Here is a 26,237-nt window from a genome sequence, read left to right on the forward strand (position 1 = left end):
ATGACTTATTTTGGTTCGTATCTGTTCACTTCTGCCCTTTTTTAAGTTTTTTTTAATTTAATCCATTTTTATATATTTATAATATATTGATTTATGCATACGAAGGCTATTCGTTAAGTACGCTCCGTTTGGTCATTAAAAAGTATACTGGTGAGAAAAAATTCACAGTTTTAGTTTACTACATAATTACTTCACATTTTCACATAATGGCCATTCTGTTCCAAACACTTTTCATAACGCTGCACCAGTTTCTTTGACCCCCTTTGCACAAAATCTCGCCGCTTGAAAATGGAAAGGACGCCTTGGCCATAGGCATCATGGACTTCGAATACGCAATGCGTGTAGCCTAAGTACAGGCGCTTAGTAAACATCTCCGGAAAACATTTAAGCAATCTCCGTATTCGAGTTCTAAAAAAAGATAGCCGCCGTTTGGCGTCATTTTGGTTGGTTAAATGTTAAACGTGGGTATACAATTTCAGAAAAAAATTACAAAATTACGATTGTCAACTGTTTTAACTTCCAGGCGACAAACTTAAATTTCAGAGAGTTTAAAAAAAAACTGGTGCAGCGTTGCGGAAAGTGCTTGGAACTGACGTGAAAATGTAAAGTAGTTCTGTAGTAACTAAAACTGTCTCGCAAGTTCATTTTTTTTTAATGACCAAATGGAGCTTAGTTTATGAATAGCCTTCCTTTTATATACATATTAAATATATATATATATCTACATGTAGTTTCCCGCCTGAGGCAGGGTCTGCATGGATGGATCGGGGCTGACACTCACAGGAGCCGGCTGCCCTACCCGGGGGAGAATGCGTGAGGGGAGATGAGATGGGGTGTGGAGCAGCTACGGAATGAATTGGTGGGGGAAAAGGGAGTACCCAGAGAAAACCCACTGACCGCGGCCACCGTTTCCTACTTACGAAAAAGCGTGTCTGAAACCAGCCGGGTAATCGAACCCCGGTCACCTTGGTGGAAGGCGAATGTTCCAACCACACTTGTATACTAGCTTTTACCCGCGGCTTCGCTCGCATTGAATCCATTAAATAAGTATCAGAGATCATTACAATAGAAATGAATCAATAAAATATATTTCTCTGTAACAAAAATGAATAATCTTGTATTTCGAATTTTGACCGTCGATAATACAGTGCAACGGTATTACAGTAGGTACTCAGGGTTGGAACTTCATAACTGGAATGCTAGATGGCGTTAAAGTAGCTAGATTTTTGAGATTTTTTGACAAACATTTTTTTTATCTTTCGTAAAAAAAATTATTTTTTAAAAATAAAAAGTATACCTCCAAGAAAATGTGAACAAAGTTTCATGATGATCGGTTAAGTAGTTTTTCACGTGAAAGCGTAACAAACAAACTTACATTCACATTTATAACATTATATAGTAGGGTTTTTTTATCTTTCGTAAAAAAATATTATTTTTTTTTCAATAAAAAGTATCCTTTGTTACTTCTAATGCCTCCAAGAAAATGTGTACAAAGTTTCATGATGATCGGTTAAGTATTTTTTCGCGTGAAAGCGTAACAAACAAACTTACATTCACAATTTATAATATTAGTAGGGATAACAACGAAGTTTGTTCACTCGTTTCATTCTCGGCGGGCCGTTTTGCTTCCAGCTCGGCGGTTACACCACGCCGTTCGCCATCATGGGCTCGATCCTGTTCCTGTCCGCGGTGATGACGGCCTTCGTGCTGCCCTCGCACGACCAGGCGGACGAGATCGCCCACCAAGGAAGTGAGTCGGCTTCTCCTCGGGTTCTCGGCACCCGCGTGTGCCTCCCTGATTTTGCCACTGAATGAAACTTCATCGCCAATGTAAATTTTTATTAACACGTGTCCCGGCACGACCAGTTGGCAAATTATCGTAGTTTAAAAATAAAATAAAAATATTCTAACAATTTTTCACGTCATAATGTTAATGTGGAAAAATTTTCGACACTTCGTGTCTAGTAAACAAAAAATTTAAATTCCGTTGTACGTTTGATGATTTGAGCTAAAGCTCTGGTGTGCTTGAATACCAAATGTATACAGTCTAACCCCAGCCTTCAGCAATCTTAAATGACCTTGATCGCTACCGGAGTCTACAAAAAAAACTTCCCACACACACCGCCGCAGGGAAGTAAAAAAAAAAAGGAGCAAAATTACTTATATGTTCCCTTTCCCCGTCTTGTGTGTATGGGATTCAAAAAAAAATTCTATAAGAAACAAATTGAAGGGGGTTCGATGGGTCTCTCTACGTAAAGTAAGGCGCACACAGAAGTACGGTGTATGAATTTAATGCTATACTATCACCGCGAGTGATGACGCCGTACAACGATGACATACATTTAGCACTGACATGAAAAATTAATAAGTCATACAGGGTATATAATAGCAACAGCACCATGCGCTTGGATTTACTAAAAAGAGAAACTATTATTATGAAAATTCTAACAAAAAGTCTACATGGCCATTTTTACCAAACGGTATTTTCCATATTGTTTTTGCACTAATATATCGAGCTATATCAAGCACGTTTATTCAGAAGTAATTATAAGTTGTTGATAGTATTAATCACGTTAGCACATGATTAGATCGTCACGTCACGTCACGATCGTTTCACGTAGCAATAAGTCAAATTGTGATTTTTTTTTTCTCCACCTTCCGTCCAGGCAAACCATCACCAGAAAATAAATAAGGGTCTCTAGTCTTACTTTCAGAGTCGCAGCAAGTCCGCCGCTGCCGCGGCACTTGACCACCCCGGGGCACCAGCGATGTCCATCGCCTCGCGTCTCTCCAACGCGCCCCGGCCGGCCAAACCTCCACGCTCGTTCAGCGCAGGCACTCGTCCCTTGCGGTCCCTCCACTCCGGCGTCACATCGAGCTGTCCTCGCACCTCGCGGCCTTCACTCGGAGCATTCCACTCGGAAATCTTCGGCTCGGCCCGAACATTACCGAAAGCGTGCAGTATAGTGTACCAACTTAACACTTGCTAGCTCGACAGTGCAATTTCAGAATAGTTCAAGGAATTAAATTTACCAATTAAGTACCAAAAAGAAAAGAAAATTAATTAAATATAAAAAGAAATTAATTAAATATAGAACAATTAGATATAGTGACTAGTAAGTAATAACACACGGTTTAAGCAGTTACCAACATGGTAACAACAGTCGTATGTGTAAGTTTCTAAATAGGCTCAACTTGACACTTATGTTATCAAATAGAAAAAAATGATGGCTTCATAAGAAGACGAATTATGATTCCATTGTCTTTGATAACCATTTGCAAATAAATAGTTCGTAATACCACGAGAAACATAGTGTAACTTTGCACGACATATGGCTATGGTTTGCATTTATGAAAAAACGTGTTTAGATGCAATATTGATCATTTATTTTAAACAAATTGGAGCCTAAATTTATATTTTATTTAATACTTCTTTTAAGCATAATTTTTTTACCATAGGAAAGATAATGGGACTTTATATTGTCAAACCTGGAAAGTTATTAAGGGGACAGTTTGCAAAGAACTTTTAACAATTTGGAGGTGCTGGGACAACACAAGGCATAAACGAGCGGGTTAAGAATACGAATCCCGTATTTTTAAGAAAGTGTACAAACTGACGAACATCTGTAATTTATTTCATGAATGACAGCCAACTGCATGCGCGTGTCGATGTCTGTTCACGCAGCCTCCAGCCTTCTGCAGGTGCTGAGGATCCCGGGAGTGCTGCTGGCCGCCGCCAGCATCATCGTCACGTCCACGAGCATCGGCTTCCTGCAGGCCACCTTGGAGCCTCACCTCAGGAGGACGGTCAGTTGGCCACCTCCCCCCACCACCAACCAGCCTCCCAACCATCCCTCATTCCTGATACAGGCTTCCTGCAGGCCACCTTGGAGCCTCACCTCAGGAGGATGGTCAGTTGGCCACCTCCCCTCACCACCAACCAGCCTCCCAACCATCCCTCAGTCCTGATACAGGCTTCCTGCAGGCCACCCTGGAGCCTCACCTCAGGAGGACGGTCAGTTGGCCACCTCCCCTCACCACCAACCAGCCTCCCAACCATCCCTCAGTCCTGATACAGGCTTCCTGCAGGCCACCCTGGAGCCTCACCTCAGGAGGACGGTCAGTTGGCCACCTCCCCTCACCACCAACCAGCCTCCCAACCATCCCTCAGTCCTGATACAGGCTTCCTGCAGGCCACCCTGGAGCCTCACCTCAGGAGGACGGTCAGTTGGCCACCTCCCCTCACCACCAACCAGCCTCCCAACCATCCCTCAGTCCTGATACAGGCTTCCTGCAGGCCACCCTGGAGCCTCACCTCAGGAGGACGGTCAGTTGGCCACCTCCCCTCACCACCAACCAGCCTCCCAACCATCCCTCAGTCCTGATACAGGCTTCCTAGAGGCCACCCTGGAGCCTCACCTCAGGAGGACGGACAGTTGGCCACCTCCCCTCACCACCAACCAGCCTCCCAACCATCCCTCAGTCCTGATACAGGCTTCCTGCAGGCCACCCTGGAGCCTCACCTCAGGAGGACGGTCAGTTGGCCACCTCCCCTCACCACCAACCAGCCTCCCAACCATCCCTCAGTCCTGATACAGGCTTCCTGCAGGCCACCCTGGAGCCTCACCTCAGGAGGACGGTCAGTTGGCCACCTCCCCTCACCACCAACCAGCCTCCCAACCATCCCTCAGTCCCGATACCGGCTTCCTGCAGGCCACCTTGGAGCCGCACCTCAGGAGGACGGTCAGTTGGCCACCTCCCCTCACCACCAACCAGCCTCCCAACCATCCCTCAGTCCCGATACCGGCTTCCTGCAGGCCACCTTGGAGCCTCACCTCAGGAAGACGGTCAGTTGGCCACCTCCCCTCACCACCAACCAGCCTCCCAACCATCCCTCAGTCCCGATACCGGCTTCCTGCAGGCCACCTTGGAGCCGCACCTCAGGAGGACGGTCAGTTGGCCACCTCCCCTCACCACCAACCAGCCTCCCAACCATCCCTCAGTCCCGATACCGGCTTCCTGCAGGCCACCTTGGAGCCTCACCTCAGGAGGACGGTCAGTTGGCCACCTCCCCTCACCACCAACCAGCCTCCCAACCATCCCTCAGTCCCGATACCGGCTTCCTGCAGGCCACCTTGGAGCCTCACCTCAGGAGGACGGTCAGTTGGCCACCTCCCCTCACCACCAACCAGCCTCCCAACCATCCCTCAGTCCTGAAACAGGCTTCCTGCAGGCCACCTTGGAGCCTCACCTCAGGAGGACGGTCAGTTGGCCACCTCCCCTCACCACCAACCAGCCTCCCAACCATCCCTCAGTCCTGATACAGGCTTCCTGCAGGCCACCTTGGAGCCTCACCTCAGGAGGACGGTCAGTTGGCCACCTCCCCTCACCACCAACCAGCCTCCCAACCATCCCTCAGTCCTGATACAGGCTTCCTGCAGGCCACCTTGGAGCCTCACCTCAGGTGGACGGTCAGTTGGCCACCTCCCCTCACCACCAACCAGCCACCCAACCAGCCCTCAGTCCTGATACAGGCTTCCTGCAGGCCACCTTGGAGCCTCACCTCAGGAGGACGGTCAGTTGGCCACCTCCCCCCACTGCCAACCAGCCACTCAACCATCCCTCAGTCCTGATACAGGCTTCCTGCAGGCCACCTTGGAGCCTCACCTCAGGAGGACGGTCAGTTGGCCACCTCCCCCCACTGCCAACCAGCCACTCAACCATCCCTCAGTCCTGATACAGGCTTCCTGCAGGCCACCTTGGAGCCTCACCTCAGGAGGACGGTCAGTTGGCCACCTCCCCCCACTGCCAACCAGCCACTCAACCATCCCTCAGTCCTGATACAGGCTTCCTGCAGGCCACCTTGGAGCCTCACCTCAGGAGGACGGTCAGTTGGCCACCTCCCCCCACTGCCAACCAGCCTCCCAACCATCCCTCAGTCCTGATACAGGCTTCCTGCAGGCCACCTTGGAGCCTCACCTCAGGAGGACGGTCAGTTGGCCACCTCCCCTCACCACCAACCAGCCACCCAAACAGCCCTCAGTCCTGATACAGGCTTCCTGCAGGCCACCTTGGAGTCTCACCTCAGGAGGACGGTCAGTTGGCCACCTCCCCTCACCCCCAACCAGCCACCCAACCAGCCCTCAGTCCTGATACAGGCTTCCTGCAGGCCACCTTGGAGCCTCACCTCAGGAGGACGGTCAGTTGGCCACCTCCCCCCACTGCCAACCAGCCTCCCAACCATCCCTCAGTCCTGATACAGGCTTCCTGCAGGCCACCTTGGAGCCTCACCTCAGGAGGACGGTCAGTTGGCCACCTCCCCTCACCACCAACCAGCCACCCAACCAGCCCTCAGTCCTGATACAGGCTTCCTGCAGGCCACCTTGGGGCCTCACCTCAGGAGGACGGTCAGTTGGCCACCTCCCCTCACCACCAACCAGCCACCCAACCAGCCCTCAGTCCTGATACAGGCTTCCTGCAGGCCACCTTGGAGCCTCACCTCAGGAGGACGGACAGTTCGCCACCTCCCCCCACTGCCAACCAGCCACTCAACCATCCCTCAGTCCTGATACAGGCTTCCTGCAGGCCACCTTGGAGCCTCACCTCAGGAGGACGGACAGTTGGCCACCTCCCCTCACCACCAACCAGCCACCCAACCAGCCCTCAGTCCTGATACAGGCTTCCTGCAGGCCACCTTGGGGCCTCACTTCAGGAGGACGGTCAGTTGGCCACCTCCCCTCACCACCAACCAGCCACCCAACCAGCCCTCAGTCCTGATACAGGCTTCCTGCAGGCCACCTTGGAGCCTCACCTCAGGAGGACGGACAGTTGGCCACCTCCCCCCACTGCCAACCAGCCACTCAACCATCCCTCAGTCCTGATACAGGCTTCCTGCAGGCCGCCTTGGAGGCTCACCTCAGGAGGACGGTCAGTTGGCCACCTCCCCCCCCTGCCAACCAGCCACCCAACCAGCCCTCAGTCCTGATACAGGCTTCCTGCAGGCCACCTTGGAGCCTCACCTCAGGAGGACGGACAGTTGGCCACCTCCCCCCACTGCCAACCAGCCACTCAACCATCCCTCAGTCCTGATACAGGCTTCCTGCAGGCCACCTTGGAGCCTCACCTCAGAAGGACGGTCAGTTGGCCACCTCCCCTCACCACCAACCAGCCACCCAACCAGCCCTCAGTCCTGATACAGGCTTCCTGCAGGCCACCTTGGAGCCTCACCTCAGGAGGACGGACAGTTCGCCACCTCCCCTCACCACCAACCAGCCTCCCAACCATCCCTCAGTCCCGATACCGGCTTCCTGCAGGCCACCTTGGAGCCGCACCTCAGGAGGACGGTCAGTTGGCCACCTCCCCTCACCACCAACCAGCCACCCAACCAGCCCTCAGTCCTGATACAGGCTTCCTGCAGGCCACCTTGGGGCCTCACCTCAGGAGGACGGTCAGTTGGCCACCTCCCCTCACCACCAACCAAACACCCAACCAGCCCTCAGTCCTGATACAGGCTTCCTGCAGGCCACCTTGGGGCCTCACCTCAGGAGGACGGACAGTTGGCCACCTCCCCCCACTGCCAACCAGCCACTCAACCATCCCTCAGTCCTGATACAGGCTTCCTGCAGGCCACCTTGGGGCCTCACCTCAGGTGGACTGTCAGTTGGCCACCTCCCCTCACCACCAACCAGCCACCCAACCAGCCCTCAGTCCTGATACAGGCTTCCTGCAGGCCACCTTGGGGCCTCACCTCAGGAGGACGGTCAGTTGGCCACCTCCCCTCACCACCAACCAGCCACCCAACCAGCCCTCAGTCCTGATACAGGCTTCCTGCAGGCCACCTTGGGGCCTCACCTCAGGAGGACGGACAGTTGGCCACCTCCCCCCACTGCCAACCAGCCACTCAACCATCCCTCAGTCCTGATACAGGCTTCCTGCAGGCCACCTTGGAGCCTCACCTCAGGAGGACGGTCAGTTGGCCACCTCCCCTCACCACCAACCAGCCACCCAACCAGCCCTCAGTCCTGATACAGGCTTCCTGCAGGCCACCTTGGTGCCTCACCTCAGGAGGACGGACAGTTGGCCATTTCCCCTCACCACCAATCAGCCACCCAACCAGCCCTCAGTCCTGATACAGGCTTCCTGCAGGCCACCTTGGGGCCTCACCTCAGGAGGACGGTCAGTTGGCCACCTCCCCTCACCACCAACCAGCCACCCAACCAGCCCTCAGTCCTGATACAGGCTTCCTGCAGGCCACCTTGGGGCCTCACCTCAGGAGGACGGTCAGTTGGCCACCTCCCCTCACCACCAACCAGCCACCCAACCAGCCCTCAGTCCTGATACAGGCTTCCTGCAGGCCACCTTGGAGCCTCACCTCAGGAGGACGGTCAGTTGGCCACCTCCCCTCACCACCAACCAGCCACCCAACCAGCCCTCAGTCCTGATACAGGCTTCCTGCAGGCCACCCTGGAGCCTCACCTCAGGAGGACGGTCAGTTGGCCACCTCCCCCCACTGCCAACCTGCCACTCAACCATCCCTCAGTCCTGATACAGGCTTCCTGCAGGCCACCTTGGAGCCTCGCCTCAGGAGGACGGTCAGTTGGCCACCTCCCCCCACTGCCAACCAGCCACTCAACCATCCCTCAGTCCTGATTTAGGCTTCCTGCAGGCCACCTTGGAGGCTCACCTCAGGAGGACGGTCAGTTGGCCACCTCCCCCCCACTGCCAACCAGCCACTCAACCATCCCTCAGTCCTGATACAGGCTTCCTGCAGGCCGCCTTGGAGGCTCACCTCAGGAGGACGGTCAGTTGGCCACCTCCCCCCACTGCCAACCAGCCACTCAACCATCCCTCAGTCCTGATACAGGCTTCATGCAGGCCGCCTTGGAGGCTCACCTCAGGAGGACGGTCAGTTGGCCACCACCCCCCACTTCCCTTCCACAGTCACGGCATTGGCGAGCTGCTCTTTCCCTCTTCCCTTCAAGGAGAGGGAACTTATACTTCTTTAGGCGCGTTATGGAAAGAAAAATTGATGAGAGTGAATTTTTAAGATGCGCTCGCAGCATGCAACACAAAAAAAAAATTGACAGGATGAAGGAAAATAAGATACATACATGTAAAAATTATATTTGTGTTTGAAATCATATAGTACTTTATTGATTGATACTGAATACTGATCCATATAATTAAAAACATTTACTTATTGTGAATATTAGGGATATAAATTGTGTTCATAAACATTTTCAAGTGTATTTTGAAGTATTATTATATACTTTTTCTCGTATGTTAATTTATTTGCATTTTAAACTATAAACTATTACATTATTATATAATTAATATTTAAAACTATTAAATTAGAACTAATATACATCATATTTCGTAATTTTTACTTTATAATTCATATTTATCTCTATTATTAAACAATATTTTATCATTAAATTTATACATGTGTTTATATTAATTTTGAATACTGAGTATTTATTTAATTTTTTTTTAGTTTGATAGAATTTATACTTTACCAACCGTATTTATAATGTCACTCCAATAATTATTATTTTATTATTTGTATTAATTATTTGCATGCTAATCTTAAGTTAGTCTTTTTCTTAGCTCTCGGTATACAGCATTTGGTGGGAGTAATTTCGTGAATGCGACGGTAGTCAAAGAACGGACATGTGTATCCACGGTGCTGCCATCTGTGGCTGATGGCGCGAACCAGGGTTCACAAAGCCAAAGGGAAACTATATTTTTAACTGTTCAATGAATTGTGACAAAAAGAACAGCATTTTAATAAATAATTCCTTGTCGAAAATCCGGTTAAAAGACGGGGTTTATTAATTTTTTCAGGCCTTTGCTTTTATTGGAGCCGTTTCATTACGTAGCTAATCAAATTATTAAATATTTGTTTTAAAATTTGCTAAACCATCGCTGAATCCGAAGGCTAGCCTAGTAAATGCCTCAGCTCAGAGAGCCACTAAAAGTGCATCGTAATAGACGCGGCCATCTTTGCTTCGCTTCAGAATTCTCACAAGGGATGGCGATGCACTCTCACATGCGTCCACTAAACTCGAAATTTCCAGCGATGCGACACTCCACTCACGCAAACTGTGTTTTCATCTACATTTCTGAACGCTAAATCTCAAGTAGTTTCCGCACCCGCCGCTAGAATTCACTGCTGGAGCAGCTTCGTTGCTATTGAATCATATGATTAGCAGACCAAAATTTTAAACTATATAATGAAACGGCCCCAGTAAAAGTTAAAAAGATAATTGAAAAAAATTCTAACGCCTTGCTTTGGACCTGATTTTCGACAAGAAATTTTATTGAAATACTGCCCCTCTTATTACAACTCATTAAACAGTTAATACTATAAAGTTTCCTTTTGGTTTTGTTAACATATATTCGCGCTATCCAATAAAGATGGCAGCACCGTGGTTAAGGTGCGATTCATATGCAACGTCTGACGCAGCACGGCTGACACATAGATGATTTTTTAAAACGTCAGTCATCTTCCTGTCATGGTGGTTAAAAGGACGAGTGAGCGCGGTTCGTTGTTGCTTTATTTATTTTTAAAATAAGTTGAAGATAAAGATATTCTACTGCAATGTTCAAAAAACACTGATTTTCCAAATTAGGGCAATAGAAGGTTTTTTTTTAAAGATCCAATCGTTAACGACGAGGCATTCCGAGTACATTCCAACACGATGAAACCAACTTTCTCGTATATTTTCAAGTACTGACGGTTTCTCGTGTTGCCAAATGTGAACAGTAAACTTTCCTCCGAGCTTCGACCGTGTTTCGAGTGCGAATGCGGTGTGGCCGCACGCGTAAAGCTGACGCATCGTGGCGAACAGTTCCACCACAATCCATCTTATAGCCCAGGAGTTTTAGGTTAATATTTAAAGAAAGTTCGAAAAAAAAAAAGGTAAATCTGAAAATTTGGTCATTGATACTAAACACCTTGCTGAACAACATACTGAAATTCCCCTACTTTCCCATGTCGGCGTCATAATTTTTTTCGTGCAATAATGTCGTAAGTGCCCCTAAATGACACAAGGACACAAAGGTACATCCGAAAACTATTTGCATCAACTGACATCCACAGGGATCGATTCAAATTAACCACTGGACTACACCAATGTTATATATAAGCAGACACAGTAAAAAAAATACATACTTTAAGTAAAAATTTTATAGATCGAACATTGACAATTCTCCGAAAATCATGGAATTTATGAAGAAAAAAAAACTATCCATATGTTTAAAAAGTACCGCAAATATAACAAAACATAAGTTAAACAAAATCAATTCCTTGAGATTTGAGCTTTTAAAACGGTGTATCTCACACTGCTCTGTGACAAACAGTTACCGAGATACGGTGACTCGAGTACCAGCGTGCGCCATCAGATATGACTCCGGCGGAAGGCGGTATGAAATTTAGCAGTGCTGCGCAGGAGTTCCCGCCTTTGCGCATGTACGTTCCCTTCACGAAGCTGCCACTCCCGCCGAGTGCCATGACGGGTGGGGAACACGGCTGCGCAGTTCAACCTGAGCCCGGTGGTGCTGGGAGTCATGTTCGTCGTGAACGGCGGCACGTACGCGCTGACGGCGCCTTGCTTCGGCTGGCTGTGCGACTCCAAGGTGCGCCCCAAGCTGGTCACCATCGCCGGCTGCGTGCTCATCATCCTGGGCTTCAGCCTGGTCGGTCCGGCGCCCTTCCTCGCCTTCGAACCGTGAGTGCTGTCCGTCAAAACAACGTCCCGTTTTGTAATACTTACTACCACAGATCATACATCAGATTGAGTGTAAACCAGTGGCGGATCCAGAGGTTCACCTCGGAGGGGGCACTCTAGGATTTCAGAATAGCCAGAGAAAAAAATGTCTTAAAATTACTAAATTTTTGTTTAATCTATTCACACTACACGTGACATCCAACCACCAGATTTTATGATTCTACAAGAAATTCATTAATTATATTAAAATATTTTATTGGTTTCAGAAACAATAATTTTTGTCGGCAATATTAATGTATCAGACAACTGGTTTTTCGGGAGGGAGGGGGGAGGCACTTCCCCCTGGTGCCCCCCCCCCCCCCTTGGGTCCGCCACAGATGTAAACTAACCTGTTTTTTTCTTACAAATGTCCAATATGCGCACCTTTAGTTATACGACAACACATCCAACCTTAAGCCAAATTCCGTATCTCAACTCGGGCAAATCATTAGGAAGCGGCGGAGCGTAGACACGATCTCTTATAAAAAAAACCCAAAGGAATAAAATATATATCGTTTGGCGTTATTTCAGGTGAATGTGGAGATCGGCGACAAAAAGCTTTCTGCCGTCTCGACCGTTACGACCGATCCGACGGTCAGGGACTTAGACGTTCAAACCAATTCTCGTGCAAAGAGATTCATATGGGGAGGACTGAAATTGCGTATTCAGTCCTAGCGAATTGCAGAACACAGGAGTAGTCATTTTGAGTTGGTGGCGCTGCAAGCGAGAAAAAAAAAAACAAAGCAGATCTCGCGCATGCGCTTATCTAAAACTGTTTGAGATGCTCTTTACTTCTGATCTTGCACCAAAACTCTAAAACGCTTACAGTTGATAGTGTTAAAATTTAATACTGGGACATTCTTTTATGGACATACTGTACCGTACAGTTGAATGCCGGACTGATAGCCTACAGTTCACACTCCAACCTTTAACAGTTCCGAAGTTTACCGAAGTTCCTAAAAGATTAGGTTAGGTTAGTTTTGGTCATTGTATTAAATAATAGTTTGTTTTTTTCGAAAAAATAGATTAGGTTAGATTATCATAACTAAAATGAAAGGTTGGTTATATTAGTTTAGCGTTATTTAAAATAACCTACGACCGTAATAAATATATAAATCCTTACCAACCTTTCATTTAAGTTAGTTATGATGATCAAACCTAACTTAACCTAGTCTTCAGGGGGAAAAAATATTTTTATTACACTGACTGAACCACTTTTTACTTCAGGAATTGCTTAAAATTGTGTAACGTGCTTTAACGAAGCCAAAAATTCGATATTATTTAATAAAAATATGTCATGACATAAAAACTGTTGAAAATAAAATTTCGTCTCTGAATTCCTATATCTTTCCCTTAACTCGTGGAGGAAATTTCCCAAAAGTAGACGATCCTGACCCAGCTGGAGAATATTCCCCCGAGACTTGTCACCCAATAGTCATAGATATTGACTACCATTGGATCAAACATGTCTATTTGCAGTGGGCCACAAAATATAAAATTCTTTACTCTTTTGCATGACGTGAATAACTTTGTGCTAAATTTGTGCAAATTCCAATATCTTGAACCTTTTTCGGCCACTACAAAATAATTTGACAGTATGAAGGTACCGTAAAATATTTTGTGTTGACAACAAAATCGTTATTTATCCTTAATTTTGTTTTTTGCAAGTGAAAGTGCAATTTTACTTTTACTAATCAGTAGAGCCCTGCAAACTTTTCGATATTTACCAGAGTAGACTAGATAAGCATTAAACATTCATAAGAGAGTCTTCATTTCTCCATTATAATTATGTAAAAATTACTGCTCAAATTCCATAGTTGTCCTATGTACCCGTTAACGGCTTAGCGCATAGATGCGACATCGCACCAGAAGCACCAGCTAGCGTCGACATTATCATCCCGCCTCACTAACATAAAAACAAACCTGTAAGTCGGACGTCTTAAACTTTAAGCGAACCTTTTTTCAAGCAAAATTAGAGTTAATTTTATACAATTTTTCCACTGTTAGTCATGGCAAAAAAAAATCAAAAATACAAAATAAGAAATAAAATAAATTAAACATAAATTAACAGAGAACAAGTTGATGTCTAACAGATGTACCTAATGACGAAACTAAACAGGAAGTAAATACAAAACAATGACGACAGCATGGACAAAAAAACACATTTAAAAATTTTTAATATCAGACAGCAAAAGAATTCAGTGGAAGGAATTTAGTAATTTTTCAATTCATATTTTTGAATCCTTGAAATTTTTTTCCATGACAAACAGTGCAAAAACTGCAATGAAGCATGTCAAGAAAAAAAATAATGTATTAGATCAGGTTGTTCCGTTGCACGAATCATTTAAGGAACGTAGAGATGATGTTGCGTCGGACGTGCGAGTTGCAGAGAGCTGTCGGTGGTGATCACGGGACTGGTGTGCCACGGCCTGGGCATCGCGGCGCAGCTAGTGGCGTCCTTCACCGACGCCCTGAGGACGTCCATGTGAGTCCCCCACGCGACGCCCCGTGCGTCACGACGCCAATCCCCGCTCCCCCCCTCCTCCCTCGCCGGAGTCCATCGCAGCCCACGAACCCGTCCCTGCACTGCACTGCACTGTGGAGGAAACTGGATACTTTAATCTATACTAATATTATAAAGCTAAAGAGTTTGTTTGTTTGTTTGTTTGTTTGTTTGAACGCGCTAATCTCAGGAACCACTGGTCCGATTTGAAAAATCCTTTCAGTGTTGGATAGTACATTTATCGAGGAAGGCTATATGCTATATTATATAATCAACTAGCTGCCCGACCCGGCTTCGCACGGCTATACTAATGGAAAAAAAAATTAAGCCACATCTCCCATTTACAGTAATGGCAAATAAAAAAAAAATTCAGTGAAAATTTATTACAATGCTGTATAATGTACCGAAGAGAAAATGAATAGCACCGATGGTTTCCCGACTGATGACTTTAATATATATGTCAACATATTATATATATATATAAATTATGTTGGTATGTATGACGTTGATAAACTCCGACACCGTTTGACCGATCGCTGTGAATGATGGCACATCGAAGTGTTTTTTTTTTCATGGAGAAGGTTTTTTATGCCATCCATTTTGTTTTTCTAACCCAACCGCTAGCTGGCGCTGCTGCGCATCAGCTTCTGCACCGTTCAAACCGATCGCCTATCGGTAAACAGATAAATCAGAGTGTCGTGGACATGCAAACAGTAATTGTGTTGTCATTTCTCTATGTCCAATAGCGCTATCCATTTTGCCTCGCGGACGATACATCACCCTGTGTTCAGCCCAGGAAAACGCCGGGTACTTGCAGCTAGTTTTATATGAGTTATCGGACATGCGCCATTTCTGTTTTGCTTGCGCTGTTTGTAATTGAAAAAATTCATGAATGTAAAATCCCTAATAATGTTATAAATGTCAAAGTGTTTTTGTCTGTTTGTACTTCTTTCACGCTGCAACAAAGCAACGGATCGACATGGTTCTTTTCATGTACATCGGTAGTTTATGAGCCGGGGAGTGAAATAGACTACATATAATTATGAAAAACGATACCTCAAAGAGTGAAAAAGTGGGTAAATTATGTTTTATAATAGAAAATCATAGGAGGTTGTTAATAGATACACAAACAGTGAGTTTGTATTATTTCTCTATGTTCGCTACAGTCATATAGTAAAGTCTGGCAACTTCCTATCCTTCTCCTTGGCGAAACCCATCCGCTTAGAGAAGCTCGCTGCTACTAGTGATTTAAAGGTGCTAATAACAGTTTAGTTTAGAACTTTGTCAATAGGTGACGTCTTGAATACGTAATGCACTATCGTTTGGTGCGTCAGTAAATTCTTTCCTCGGTAGTATTCTGCCTTCCCACAAAATGAAGCTGAAGATTGGCCTTCTGCCCCATTAATCCAATCTCTTGCTGTAAGTCTTCACTGGGAGCCAGTGCGCCGCGTGATTAGTCCACCCGCCTCACAGCGGCGTCGTGAGGGAGAGGGGGATCCAAGCGCTGGCCTTGTATCTTTATTCATTGGCGGCTAACTCCTTCTAAGAAGGCATCGAGAAGCTTGTGTTACGATATGACAAACGTCTCGATCGTTTTGGCGAAAATTTATGCATTATGTAGAAAAATAATTAAGACCATGTTGAACTTTTGGTAGTATAATTTTTATGTAATGTATTTTTTTTTTTTATTGCACATGGAGGTTTAAAAAACAGCCCTCGTATGTTCAGTTCAAGCAAGAAAGCATCCACCTTTATTTTTTTTTTAATAATTGGTAAAATAATTATCTGAAAATAAAACAACATAATATTAAGACATATTTTCTAGAAAAAAACATGTTAAAAACGGGAATTTGACATATATTTTTTTTCTCCGTTTATAAATAACTGTCGGTAAGTTTTACCGCGTGAATCTTCGCTCAGCCGAGGCTCTAAAAACTACTTCACCCGCCATGTTAAAAAAATTATTTTTATAAGTTTTGTTTTTTACGAATTTCGGAAACGAACCTTAAGTGAAAAACCGTGACGGAATTAAGAAAAAGGTTAAAATTTTCATATTAGCTGGTTTACTTGTAAACAAACACTCAGATACATTTAGCACGCAAAAGACGACAATTTTTTTTTTTTTTCAAATCACAAGATCAAATGGTTGTATGATGCAACGTTCGTAGAAATTTTTCCTAGATAAAAAAGACTACAAAATGAAATAATCAACTCGGCTTGTGAGACCGAGCCATTGTGGAAAACAAACGGTGATGCAGTACCTATAACAGTTGTTTTGTAGTAACTGTTTAGCAAGCCTCTATCTCACGCGAAAAGTTGCTTAGCCTATATCATTGTCTTGTCATTTCTATTGACTTAGGAATTTTCCTGCAAATTTATTCCGATAGCTCCCTTGCACATGTTTCTGGGTCACAAAAGTTCTCACCAGTTATTATTTGAACGTTATTTCGGAGCTGTAAAAGGTCACGCAAGAGATCTTAAATGTTAACTCTTGCGTTACTGTAGTATACTGTTTTCAGGTAACATTTAGTAAGTATCTGTCGAGAAAATTTGAGACTAAACGTAACATACAAGTGCGCTATCGTGATGAATTAATGGGAAAGGGCCCCGAATAATACAAACGGCATGAAAATTCAAGGCGTCCGAGTGCGAGGTGGTTCCTGCTGCGGTGTTCGCAGAGACTACGGCTTCCCGAACAACCTGGAGACGTACGGGCTTATCTCGGGCCTGTGGACGTCCACCTTCGCGCTGGGCGCCTTCATCGGGCCGTCCATGGCCGGCATCCTCTTCGACACCGTGGGCTTCCGGCACGCCACCATGTTCGTGGTTGCGCTGAACGCCTTGGTGGTGAGCCCCCATTTACACCTCCAGCTCTCTATCCCAGCTCTCGGAACCCATGCCCAACATTTGGTTCTCCCAATCTTGGGACATGTCAGAGATCCATCCATTTCCTTTTCGGGTGTGCTCTAGCGGGATTAGGAACCCAGGGAGTTACAGGAGCAAGGGCTTGTAGGCCTTGAGTGTACATATCCCCTGCTCTTTATCTTTACCATTCCCTCTCTCTCTCTTAACCGTATCTCCCTCCCCTTCCCGGCCTAACCCTCCTCCTAAACCCTGTCCTGTCCCTTCCCCAACCCCTGTCTCTTCTCTTCACCTCCCACTCTCTGTAAACTGTATCTCCCTTCCCTTCCCGGGCCCTTGTAACATTTTCTCTCTCCTCCTAACCACTGCGCAATACCTCCCCTTCCCACACGCTCTTTCTTATTGTCCTCTTCCCTTCCATCCTCCACCCCCATCCCATTCTTGATATCTTTATCTTCATGAGCAGGATGTCCACATTCCAGAAAGTCAGTGAAAATCTTAGGAAAATCAGGGAAGTGGGAAATGGCTAGGGAAAGTTGGGGAATTTACCTGTTTTCCTGGAAAAATCATGGAAATTCCCCTGTAATAAATATTTGACGGTGAAATGTATGCACCTGGATGGCATTAACCAAACTCTTAAAGAATATTTTTCCCCATGTGGTGTTTTATTGTATAGTCAAACACACTAAAAAATGACGTAGCATAGTTCTGTTTGAAATTTAAAAAGTGGATAGATAACTATGTCAGCAATGTAGATGGTTGAAGGTAGAAATTCTTTGTATTTTTTCTTAAAAATAGTGATAAATAGGTACATATATTTTTTTTAATATCCGGGAAATTTAAAATTTAGGTAAGTGAAATTCAGGAAAATGTCAGGGAGATTTGATTATAGATTTTTATGGAGATCCTGCACCCCGCACACATCCATGTAATAAATGAGCTAAAGAATTGGCTTAGTAGGGAAATCGTGACTCAATGATGGCTCTATACGCAGAGAACAAGAGTCGACTTGCGGCATCGTTTATGTATTGTTTTGGTGGTCTTAGGAGGGTAAAGGCTGGTTTTATAAACTTCGCAAGAAACGAAAGAGCGTAAACACGCAACATGAAACTAACTCTATAAATCTGAAGTAGTTTAAAAAAACACTCATGATGCAAGACATAACCAACCCTTCAACCTGATAAAAAGTTCTTTGGGATTCATTTCATTACTATTTTTTACGAAAACGTGTGAAATTCTTAACTTGCTTTTAAGCGTCATTTGTTTTCACTTTGCGATAGTTTAATACATACTTGAAAACGTGATGCATGTGATAGAAAGTAAACCGTAACCTTCTATAACACAAAAACCTCTCCATCTTTAAAAGTTTTCGGAACACTTCTCTGCAGATATAGAAAGCGTAAATGCAAACCGAAAAAAAAAAAGTTGATAGCTGGCCTTTGTTCTTGGAATTCTGCGTAATGTATAAATGGTTATTTTAAAATGCCTTTTTATACTTTCTGCGTCTAGCTCTTAGTTCCTTCTTGCACTTCTTTCATAGTTAAAAAAACCTGGCTCTAAAATTATGACGAGTAAAGGCCATCACGCAACGGTAAACTTTATTCCTGTAATTTTACGGTTTTACTTTAGTATGGTTACAGCCATGTTGCTTCTTAACGAGCACTACACAATAGACCTCGCATGGTTAGTCAAGCACTCCTGACTTTATGAAACGTAATTTTATAGTCAATTGGTGCTCTTATCATTCAAATATCGTAACCCCGTGCACTGTTAAAAATTACAGTAAATTTAAGAACTATTTTATGAAGAGTGAACCTCAAATAAACAAAGGGTTTTTCGTAGTTCCAGAATACTGTATCTCCGGAAGAAGAGAGATTTTTTGTAGATTTGACAGTTTTTGAAGGTGTTATTAAATACTTCGAGATGATTCTTGTTCGTTTGTGTTTAAAGCAAATAAACCTAGTATCCATAACCATCTATGGTTAAGTCTGTCCGTTGAAATAATCATTCTAAGAGCCCGTGGGTGGCCATCTGCATTATTACTCGGTAACCAAGTGAAGCCTTTTTCTTTATCAGCGCATGCCCTGCGCCAAGTTGGTTAGACGCCCCAAACATTGGTTCAAGTGTAATGTTTGCATTGCAGAAACAGTTTTAAATGACTGCATTCAATGGAAGTGACCGCGATCAACGAAGGATATTCTAATTCTTACGTACTAACCATCGTCAGAAGTGGACAAGCAACATATCCGCAATATTTTTGACCTTACAGTAAGGCAAGGGCGAGGTCAATGTGTGGCATCAAATAAGGTGCAGAACGCCGTCTATAGGCAATCCCTAACTGCCTGCAAAGAACGAACCAGAGATGGTGATAGATGTATTATTTTAAACTACTTCTTGGCTTCTTTCGGGTTGACACCACGTCCGATGAAATAATTAAGTGCCCAACGTTTTGAATTGCCATGACGCAGCTATCCTTAAGTACTATGAAGAACTGAAGACCTGGTCTTCTGGTAAAATATTTATATAGGGCCAGTTACATCCGAGGTGTAATTGATCCCTGTGAGTAGCCGGGATCGGCGGTCTGGTCAACCAGGATTCTGCTGAGCATAATCTCAGTTTATCCAGTTATCTGGGATCAGCGACTATGCTTACCGCTTTAGGATATTTTGAATCTTGATAGAAGGCTTTCGTGGCAAGAGATTTAAACTACTTCACTTCTATTGTGGATATGGCCACCCCCTGGTCCTTTGAGTGATTCTTGCATTGTCATAGAAACACCTTTAGAATGGGTTAACAAAAATGAATACCTCAACACATATTTGACATCAGATGATTTTGGCTTATTCTCAGTGTGTTTATGTATTTAATTTTTGTTACCATTCTTGAGGTTTTCCCACGATGTAGAGTATAAAAACAGCAATGACCTTTGTCCACTGAATTGTTTAAAATTCATCTGTGTTTCACAGACTAAACATATGTTATAGACCGGTTTTCGTCGGCTGTGAAAACTTATAGGTACTAGCAACTTATAATTACGCCAACAAGTTGTCACTGACTGATAAGTTCGTGACTTCACTATGGATCTGGGTTTAAATGTCACAAGTCAGTAAAAATCACTTATAGGTAAATCATACAAACTTCGCTCACGGAAATATACTATGGCAATCCCCTCTTGTATTCAAGTTATTGGCTTATTTTGGGTTAATACGACGACAAGCACTTTATTATGTCATTGGACGTGATATTAACCCAAAAGAAGCCAAATAAGTAGCTTAAAACTTTGGCCACAAAAGCCTACGATCAGGATGTGTATTATGCCTTAAGATTGTTACTAGGGTATTCGGAACCGGAACCGATTTTCTGAACCGGGGATTTCGATACCAGTCTTCAACGGAAACGAAAAATCCCGGTACTTTAAGTACTAGGTAATTTTTTTTAATGGTACAGCAGTTGGAGGTAGAAATTTATAATAATTAGTTTTGAACGATTAAGTAAGTTTTAAAGACCAAATGCAAAAAGAAAAACATTTGTGTTAAATTTTTGTTTACTGCCAAAATTATCTACTAACTTGAAAAAAATAACTTTATTCTCAGCCTTACTCTTATATCTTTAATTTTTTTTTTCCTTCCAAAGTTAAATAAATAATCGTTTTAACGCATGCAAAAAGCACAGAATGTTCAACTTAAAATAACATTTATTGTTTTCATAACAAACTAAAAAACAAATATGGCTATTTAAAGAATATTGGCGCAACAACCACAGGCACCGGCACACACAGCAGTCCGGAAACCGTGTGACGGTGTCCCCTCACCCCGCCCGCACCGATCGTCGCGCCGGAGGAGAGCACCAAATGAAAGCAACCTTAGCGCGAAATCAAAAACGAAATTTTACGCTGTCGATGTCCAGTCCGGAAAGTATCGAAGAACCGGGAATCGATTTTAAAATCCCAGTTCTCTCACCATATCGAAAGTGCCGGCATTTCCCTAGTTGGCACCTTGTGTTGTTTGTTCGTCCCCAGATGGCGCTGGTGCTGCTGTTCGTGCTGTTCGCGCGGCGACCGCGCTCCTTCAAGGAGGTCAGCGCCGACGAGTACCTGCTCGGGGTGTCGGGCTCCTCCGACCAGCCCGAGTTCCTCCAGGGGGTCCGCCCCAACGGGCGCGCCGCCGCCGCCGCCGCCCCCGTGCTCGTCGCCGCCGCCGAGCGACCCCCGGGCGCGAACGGCTACATCGCCGCCTCCAGCTACAAAAACCGGCACGGCATGTGGCGGCGGCGCGACAGCGGCACGGTGGTCATCGGGCCGTACAGCGCGAGCTACGGCAGCCTGGAGTCGCGCGGGTTCCTGGAGACGGTGGCGTGATGGCGGCTCCGTCAGTCGGGTCTTCCCCGGACCACCACCGACCTGCTAGCGCTGCTCGTAGCTCTTTTGGGCTCGCGGTCAACTTCAAGGAAAAAAAAAGACTGGAATAAGGACTTTTTTTTGTGCAAAGTGTTACCGTGTCGAGCTGGATTCATGCTTGTTGCAAGCTCCGGTCAAGCCTGTCGCATCTAGCAGCACGCGTGGAGACTACACAGAAAAAAAAATATTTTCTGTACGTTTCGGAGACAATTTTCCAAGAAATAGTTTTGTAATACTTAGAGACCGGAAAAATTCGCGGGTTCAATGACCTCCAGGATAGACTCAACTATCCTCTACACACTCTGGCAAATGCCAACTCTTCATTGGCTGTTGACTTGTGAGTCGTCTCGACTTGGTAGCCTGTGATTCAACACTTCCATGAGTGAGAGTCTCTAATTGGCCCTATTTACTCCAGATTAATAGTGAACCAACGGCAGAAGCAGCACTAAGGTATAATTATTTGAATTGTAGCATTTCACGAAATGAATCCGCGAATTTTTCAGGTCTCTAGTAATACTACAAGAGATCTTGCAAATTTGTACAACACATGGCTATGATTATTTCTGCATATATGAAATAGGTTTTTCGAGATATTACTGAGTATTTCTTACGAAAATTAGCGGATATTTTATATTGATGTGTCATTCAAGCATAATGTTTTTTTAATTATGGAAAAGATAATTGAATACTCGAAAATTTGATCTTGTTTTGTTTTACTATGCTTATTAATGTGTGCAATTAATACTGGGAAGCTATTCAGGGAACGGTTTACAAATAAGACAAGAATCCAAACCCACCTGGCAAAGCACAGCACGCAAAGCATCTCCGCTTGCATCTGTGTCGAGAATATACTCTCAGTGTTGACGGGGGTAGGCAAGTATGAAACTAGTGCACAGGGATTACTTGAGTTCTTGCGAGGCAGTTTCAAATGCTGAAGTCCATAGAAATTGTCTCTGGTCCTCGGTCAACTGATGCAGTGGTTTTGTGACTGCTAAAAACTCAGGCAGAAACCACTTATATTAGGCACAGAGTCCCAAGAATATCCTTACATCAAGCTTATACTAAGGTTGAGGCCGTTCCTTAACAAACAGGATCTTCTCAAGATCTGTTTGCACTCCATCCTGCGATACAATATGTCCCAGGAATGTTACCTCATGCTGGAACAAGAAGTACTTCTTAGGTCTTAAATTGTGTATGGCAAAGTCTGTCTAACACATAATGGAGATTTCGCAAAAGTTCCTTCACTTTATGTTCCACCACAATTATGTCATCCAGGTATATTAGGCATGTTTTCCAAGTCAAGCCATGCAGAAAATGTTCCATCAATCTCTCAAACGTTGCAGGAGCATTAAATAACCCGAATGATAACACAGTGAACTAGAACAGCCCACGCCCTGTTGAGAAAGAAACCTTTCCAATGTTTCGAGTGACCAGGTACTTATTTAATACTAATGTCATATCTACCTTAATCAGATAGTTCATTTTTACCCTAGGGTCTCCTCTTATCCAAGCCGCTATAATATTCTCATGTTTTATTGGAATTGAAACAGGTTCGTTAACAACCACTTGTATTACAGGAGCTTCCAATTGGTCGGGGTTAAAAAAGGCCACCTCTTCATCTTTAATGTCCAGTACCTGTCCTTCCATGTCCTTCCATGTCAATAACGAAACCGTATAGATTCATGATGTCCACTCCTAGGATTACCTAGTCAGTGATATCAGCAACAAGAAAAGCCTATGCTAATGTCCAATGCCGATTCTTACCTCCAAATCTAGCTGTCCATGCACAGGTGAAGTGTCTCCAGTTGCTGTTTTGAGTCTGTTTTTGATGGGTGTTCTCCTGAGCTGCGGCCCAATCATGAATACTGTGTAAGAGTATGCAGGTTTGCATTCTTACTTGCGACGAAGTTAATCCGCAAAATTATTGTACCTTTAGTTATCATTCCAATAAGTAAAATAAAATTAAGTAAAATAACTTTCCACGCGTGTTTATCTTGCCGTAATATTTCCACATCCCCATGAAACTTGAACATTCTACAAAACTAATTTTTGAATTGTTTCACATTTATACATTACTGAAATAATTAATTCTATATGCTAAGAAATATATATTTTTTAATTCTCTCTCTTATTTTCGCCACGCAACATAACAAAATCCTACAATCAACACATTCTAGAACAATTTAGTTGGTGTCATAATTTCAACCATTCGTATGTAGTCACTATCCAAAAAAATTATTTATTTTTTTCCTGGATTTAAAATGAATATGCCTAAACATCTACGCCTAATTTTCACACAAATATTTTCAAATGGTCAACTAAGTATTCTATCTAGACTACATCTTAAACAATAATTTGACTGTCCTGGCCTTAACTTTGTTACATGTTTCAACGTGGCGGTGAAGTAATAACATTGCGTAAATACTTCATTGCATCGCAATGGACTCTCCGTACTGATTTACATTCCCACAGAGGGAAGACTATAGCAGTCATCATTATATGGTGCCTTTTAACCTCTCAAGAAACAAGTAAAATCTGTTACAATGTTTTTCAATGTGTGCAAAAGTGAGCTACAAATGTTGTGCTGTTGCTTAAGAACCTCTTCTGATGATGCACAACAAGTCAGTTATTTTTAAAACTACATCTGCCTCAATATAAAAATGGGTGTGTTTGGAGCCCACGCGTGAAAGAAGTGAAACTTCTTGCATATTAGTTATGAATAAAGAAAAATTATTTTCATTTTCAACCATACTATTCACTTAAAAGTGAATGATACTTATAAAGCCAATTGTACAAAACAGTAACTATTTTCCTGACGAATAAATAAAATTTAGATACTTTAAATTAAATAAAAGAAATATGGTAGTGTCAATCTTTAGCCGTTACATAAACTAAGGAGTAGACAAACACAAGCAGCGTTACGAGAATTCCGTAGCATCACTGCTGCGTCATTTCTACATCTCCCCTGCCGTCTCCCGTTCTATGCCACTGGCATACAGCATGCTACGCTACGTACCCAACTCCCCTCCCCTTGACGTATTCCCATTCGACTGCTAATGCGTGCGTTGGAGTGGCGTCGTCGCTGACGCATTAACCTCCTCTACCAATTTCCCCACCACGTATCTAACTATTCCCCTCGCGCGATAGGAATATTCGTAACGCTCGAAAATTGTAGCCCCATCAGCAAAATAGTTTCACTTAAAAAAATCACAGCTCAGCCTGGCATTGAAAATGCAACTTATATATATTCAATAATAACATTCCATCAACATGACATTAACTCCCTTGTTTTTAGAAATTAACATTTATTGTCCGTGAATTTGTTCACTCTTAGTAAAATTTGAATATTTGCAAAAATAAATTTAAAAGGTGCATAGGTGCAAATTTACGAAACCAAGGTAACAGAGTTTACAAAGTTTTAAAGTTTACAAACTTTTAAGTTTTTATTTTTGTTTATTATAATTGTATTCCATAACTTATATTATAATTTTAAAACGGACATACCAATGTTCATATAATGAACTATAGAACACATTTCAAAGTGAAAAAAATGTGAAATTGAAATATCACGAATTAAAATGGTACAATTACAGTAAATGTTATTACAGGGAAATATGTTTGTCCCGTCAATAATTGTTTTACTAAAAATTATTGAAACACCAATTAAATAAAACGTTGAAAATATATTACAGACTGGCTAAGTAAATACACAATGGAAACAATTTGTTGGAACTAAGCCACGATTCCTACTGAATTCATACAAACACTGGCTTCTTAATAACACAAAAATATAGTGCTAGTTCTCTTTCGATATTAATATGAGTGGGTATTCTAGTTTGGATTCCTTGCAGGTTTGTTAAGACACGTAGGTTTTTTATTCAATGCCAGATTCATTGTAAATGATTGTTTTTAATTATGAATAATGTTGTAAAATCCTTTGTAAATATTTTCAATTATAATGTTTATTTTTTACCGCATTCGTTTTTCTTAACCTTTTTCGACTCCTCTAGCTAATTGTAGTATATTAATTAATATCTTATGATCTAGTTTTGCGTGGAAGAACCGAATTATATTTCTACATCACATACGATGTACATAAATAAAATGTATAGCTGAATTTAAGACTAACTGTTATTTTACAAGTGTACATGTAAATGAACTATTTGTTCCAACATAACTTGTTTAAGTAAATATAAACTTAAAAAGTGCCAACACCGTAAGTTGTCATTAGCTTGTAAAGACAGTTTGGTTTTGGCTGTATTATGAGTTTTATTCCTACGAAACGAGTGAAAGGTAGTAGTAACATAAAAAAAACTAAGCGAGTGTAAAATTTTCTCCCGTTGAAACATAAGGTATACATTTTAAACGTTTTTTTGTTCATAAGGAGAAAGTTAATAAGCATCTGTATCAAGAGTGTGAGACATTTACTATTTTAGTGTGATGACGATAAAAATAAAAAATAAAAACGAGAAAACACCAGAAAATTATTTTCTTTGGCGATTAAGGTTTCAGGTGATTTTATTCAGATGATAATGTTATTTATAAAAAATAGATATATTGTTACATCATACAACTTTACGCATTTTTCTCACCAATCAATAATAGTAAACACATATTACACCATGATAAATACTACATACGTGAATACATGTTCCATTTAAACATATAGTTGTATTTCAATAATTACTCTATGTTTAAGGTTACACTG

The 26,237-nt window shown here is 43.4% G+C and overlaps 1 protein-coding gene across 1 annotated transcript in view; it reads left to right on the plus strand.

Annotated features, from left to right (window-relative positions):
* Nucleotides 1–25,501, plus strand: part of LOC134531824 (MFS-type transporter SLC18B1-like) — a 52,857-nt gene extending 27,356 nt beyond the window's left edge. The window contains exons 6-11 of the mRNA XM_063367785.1: nt 1,633–1,750; nt 3,686–3,807; nt 11,539–11,729; nt 14,158–14,253; nt 16,950–17,118; nt 21,152–25,501. Coding sequence (XP_063223855.1) covers nt 1,633–1,750; nt 3,686–3,807; nt 11,539–11,729; nt 14,158–14,253; nt 16,950–17,118; nt 21,152–21,490 — 1,035 coding nt within the window. The 3' untranslated portion in view covers nt 21,491–25,501. The remainder of the gene's footprint in view (nt 1–1,632; nt 1,751–3,685; nt 3,808–11,538; nt 11,730–14,157; nt 14,254–16,949; nt 17,119–21,151) is intronic.
* Nucleotides 25,502–26,237: the final 736 nt, after the last annotated feature.

This window comes from Bacillus rossius, chromosome 5 (assembly GCF_032445375.1).
Source record: "Bacillus rossius redtenbacheri isolate Brsri chromosome 5, Brsri_v3, whole genome shotgun sequence".
Lineage (NCBI taxonomy): Eukaryota > Metazoa > Arthropoda > Insecta > Phasmatodea > Bacillidae > Bacillus > Bacillus rossius.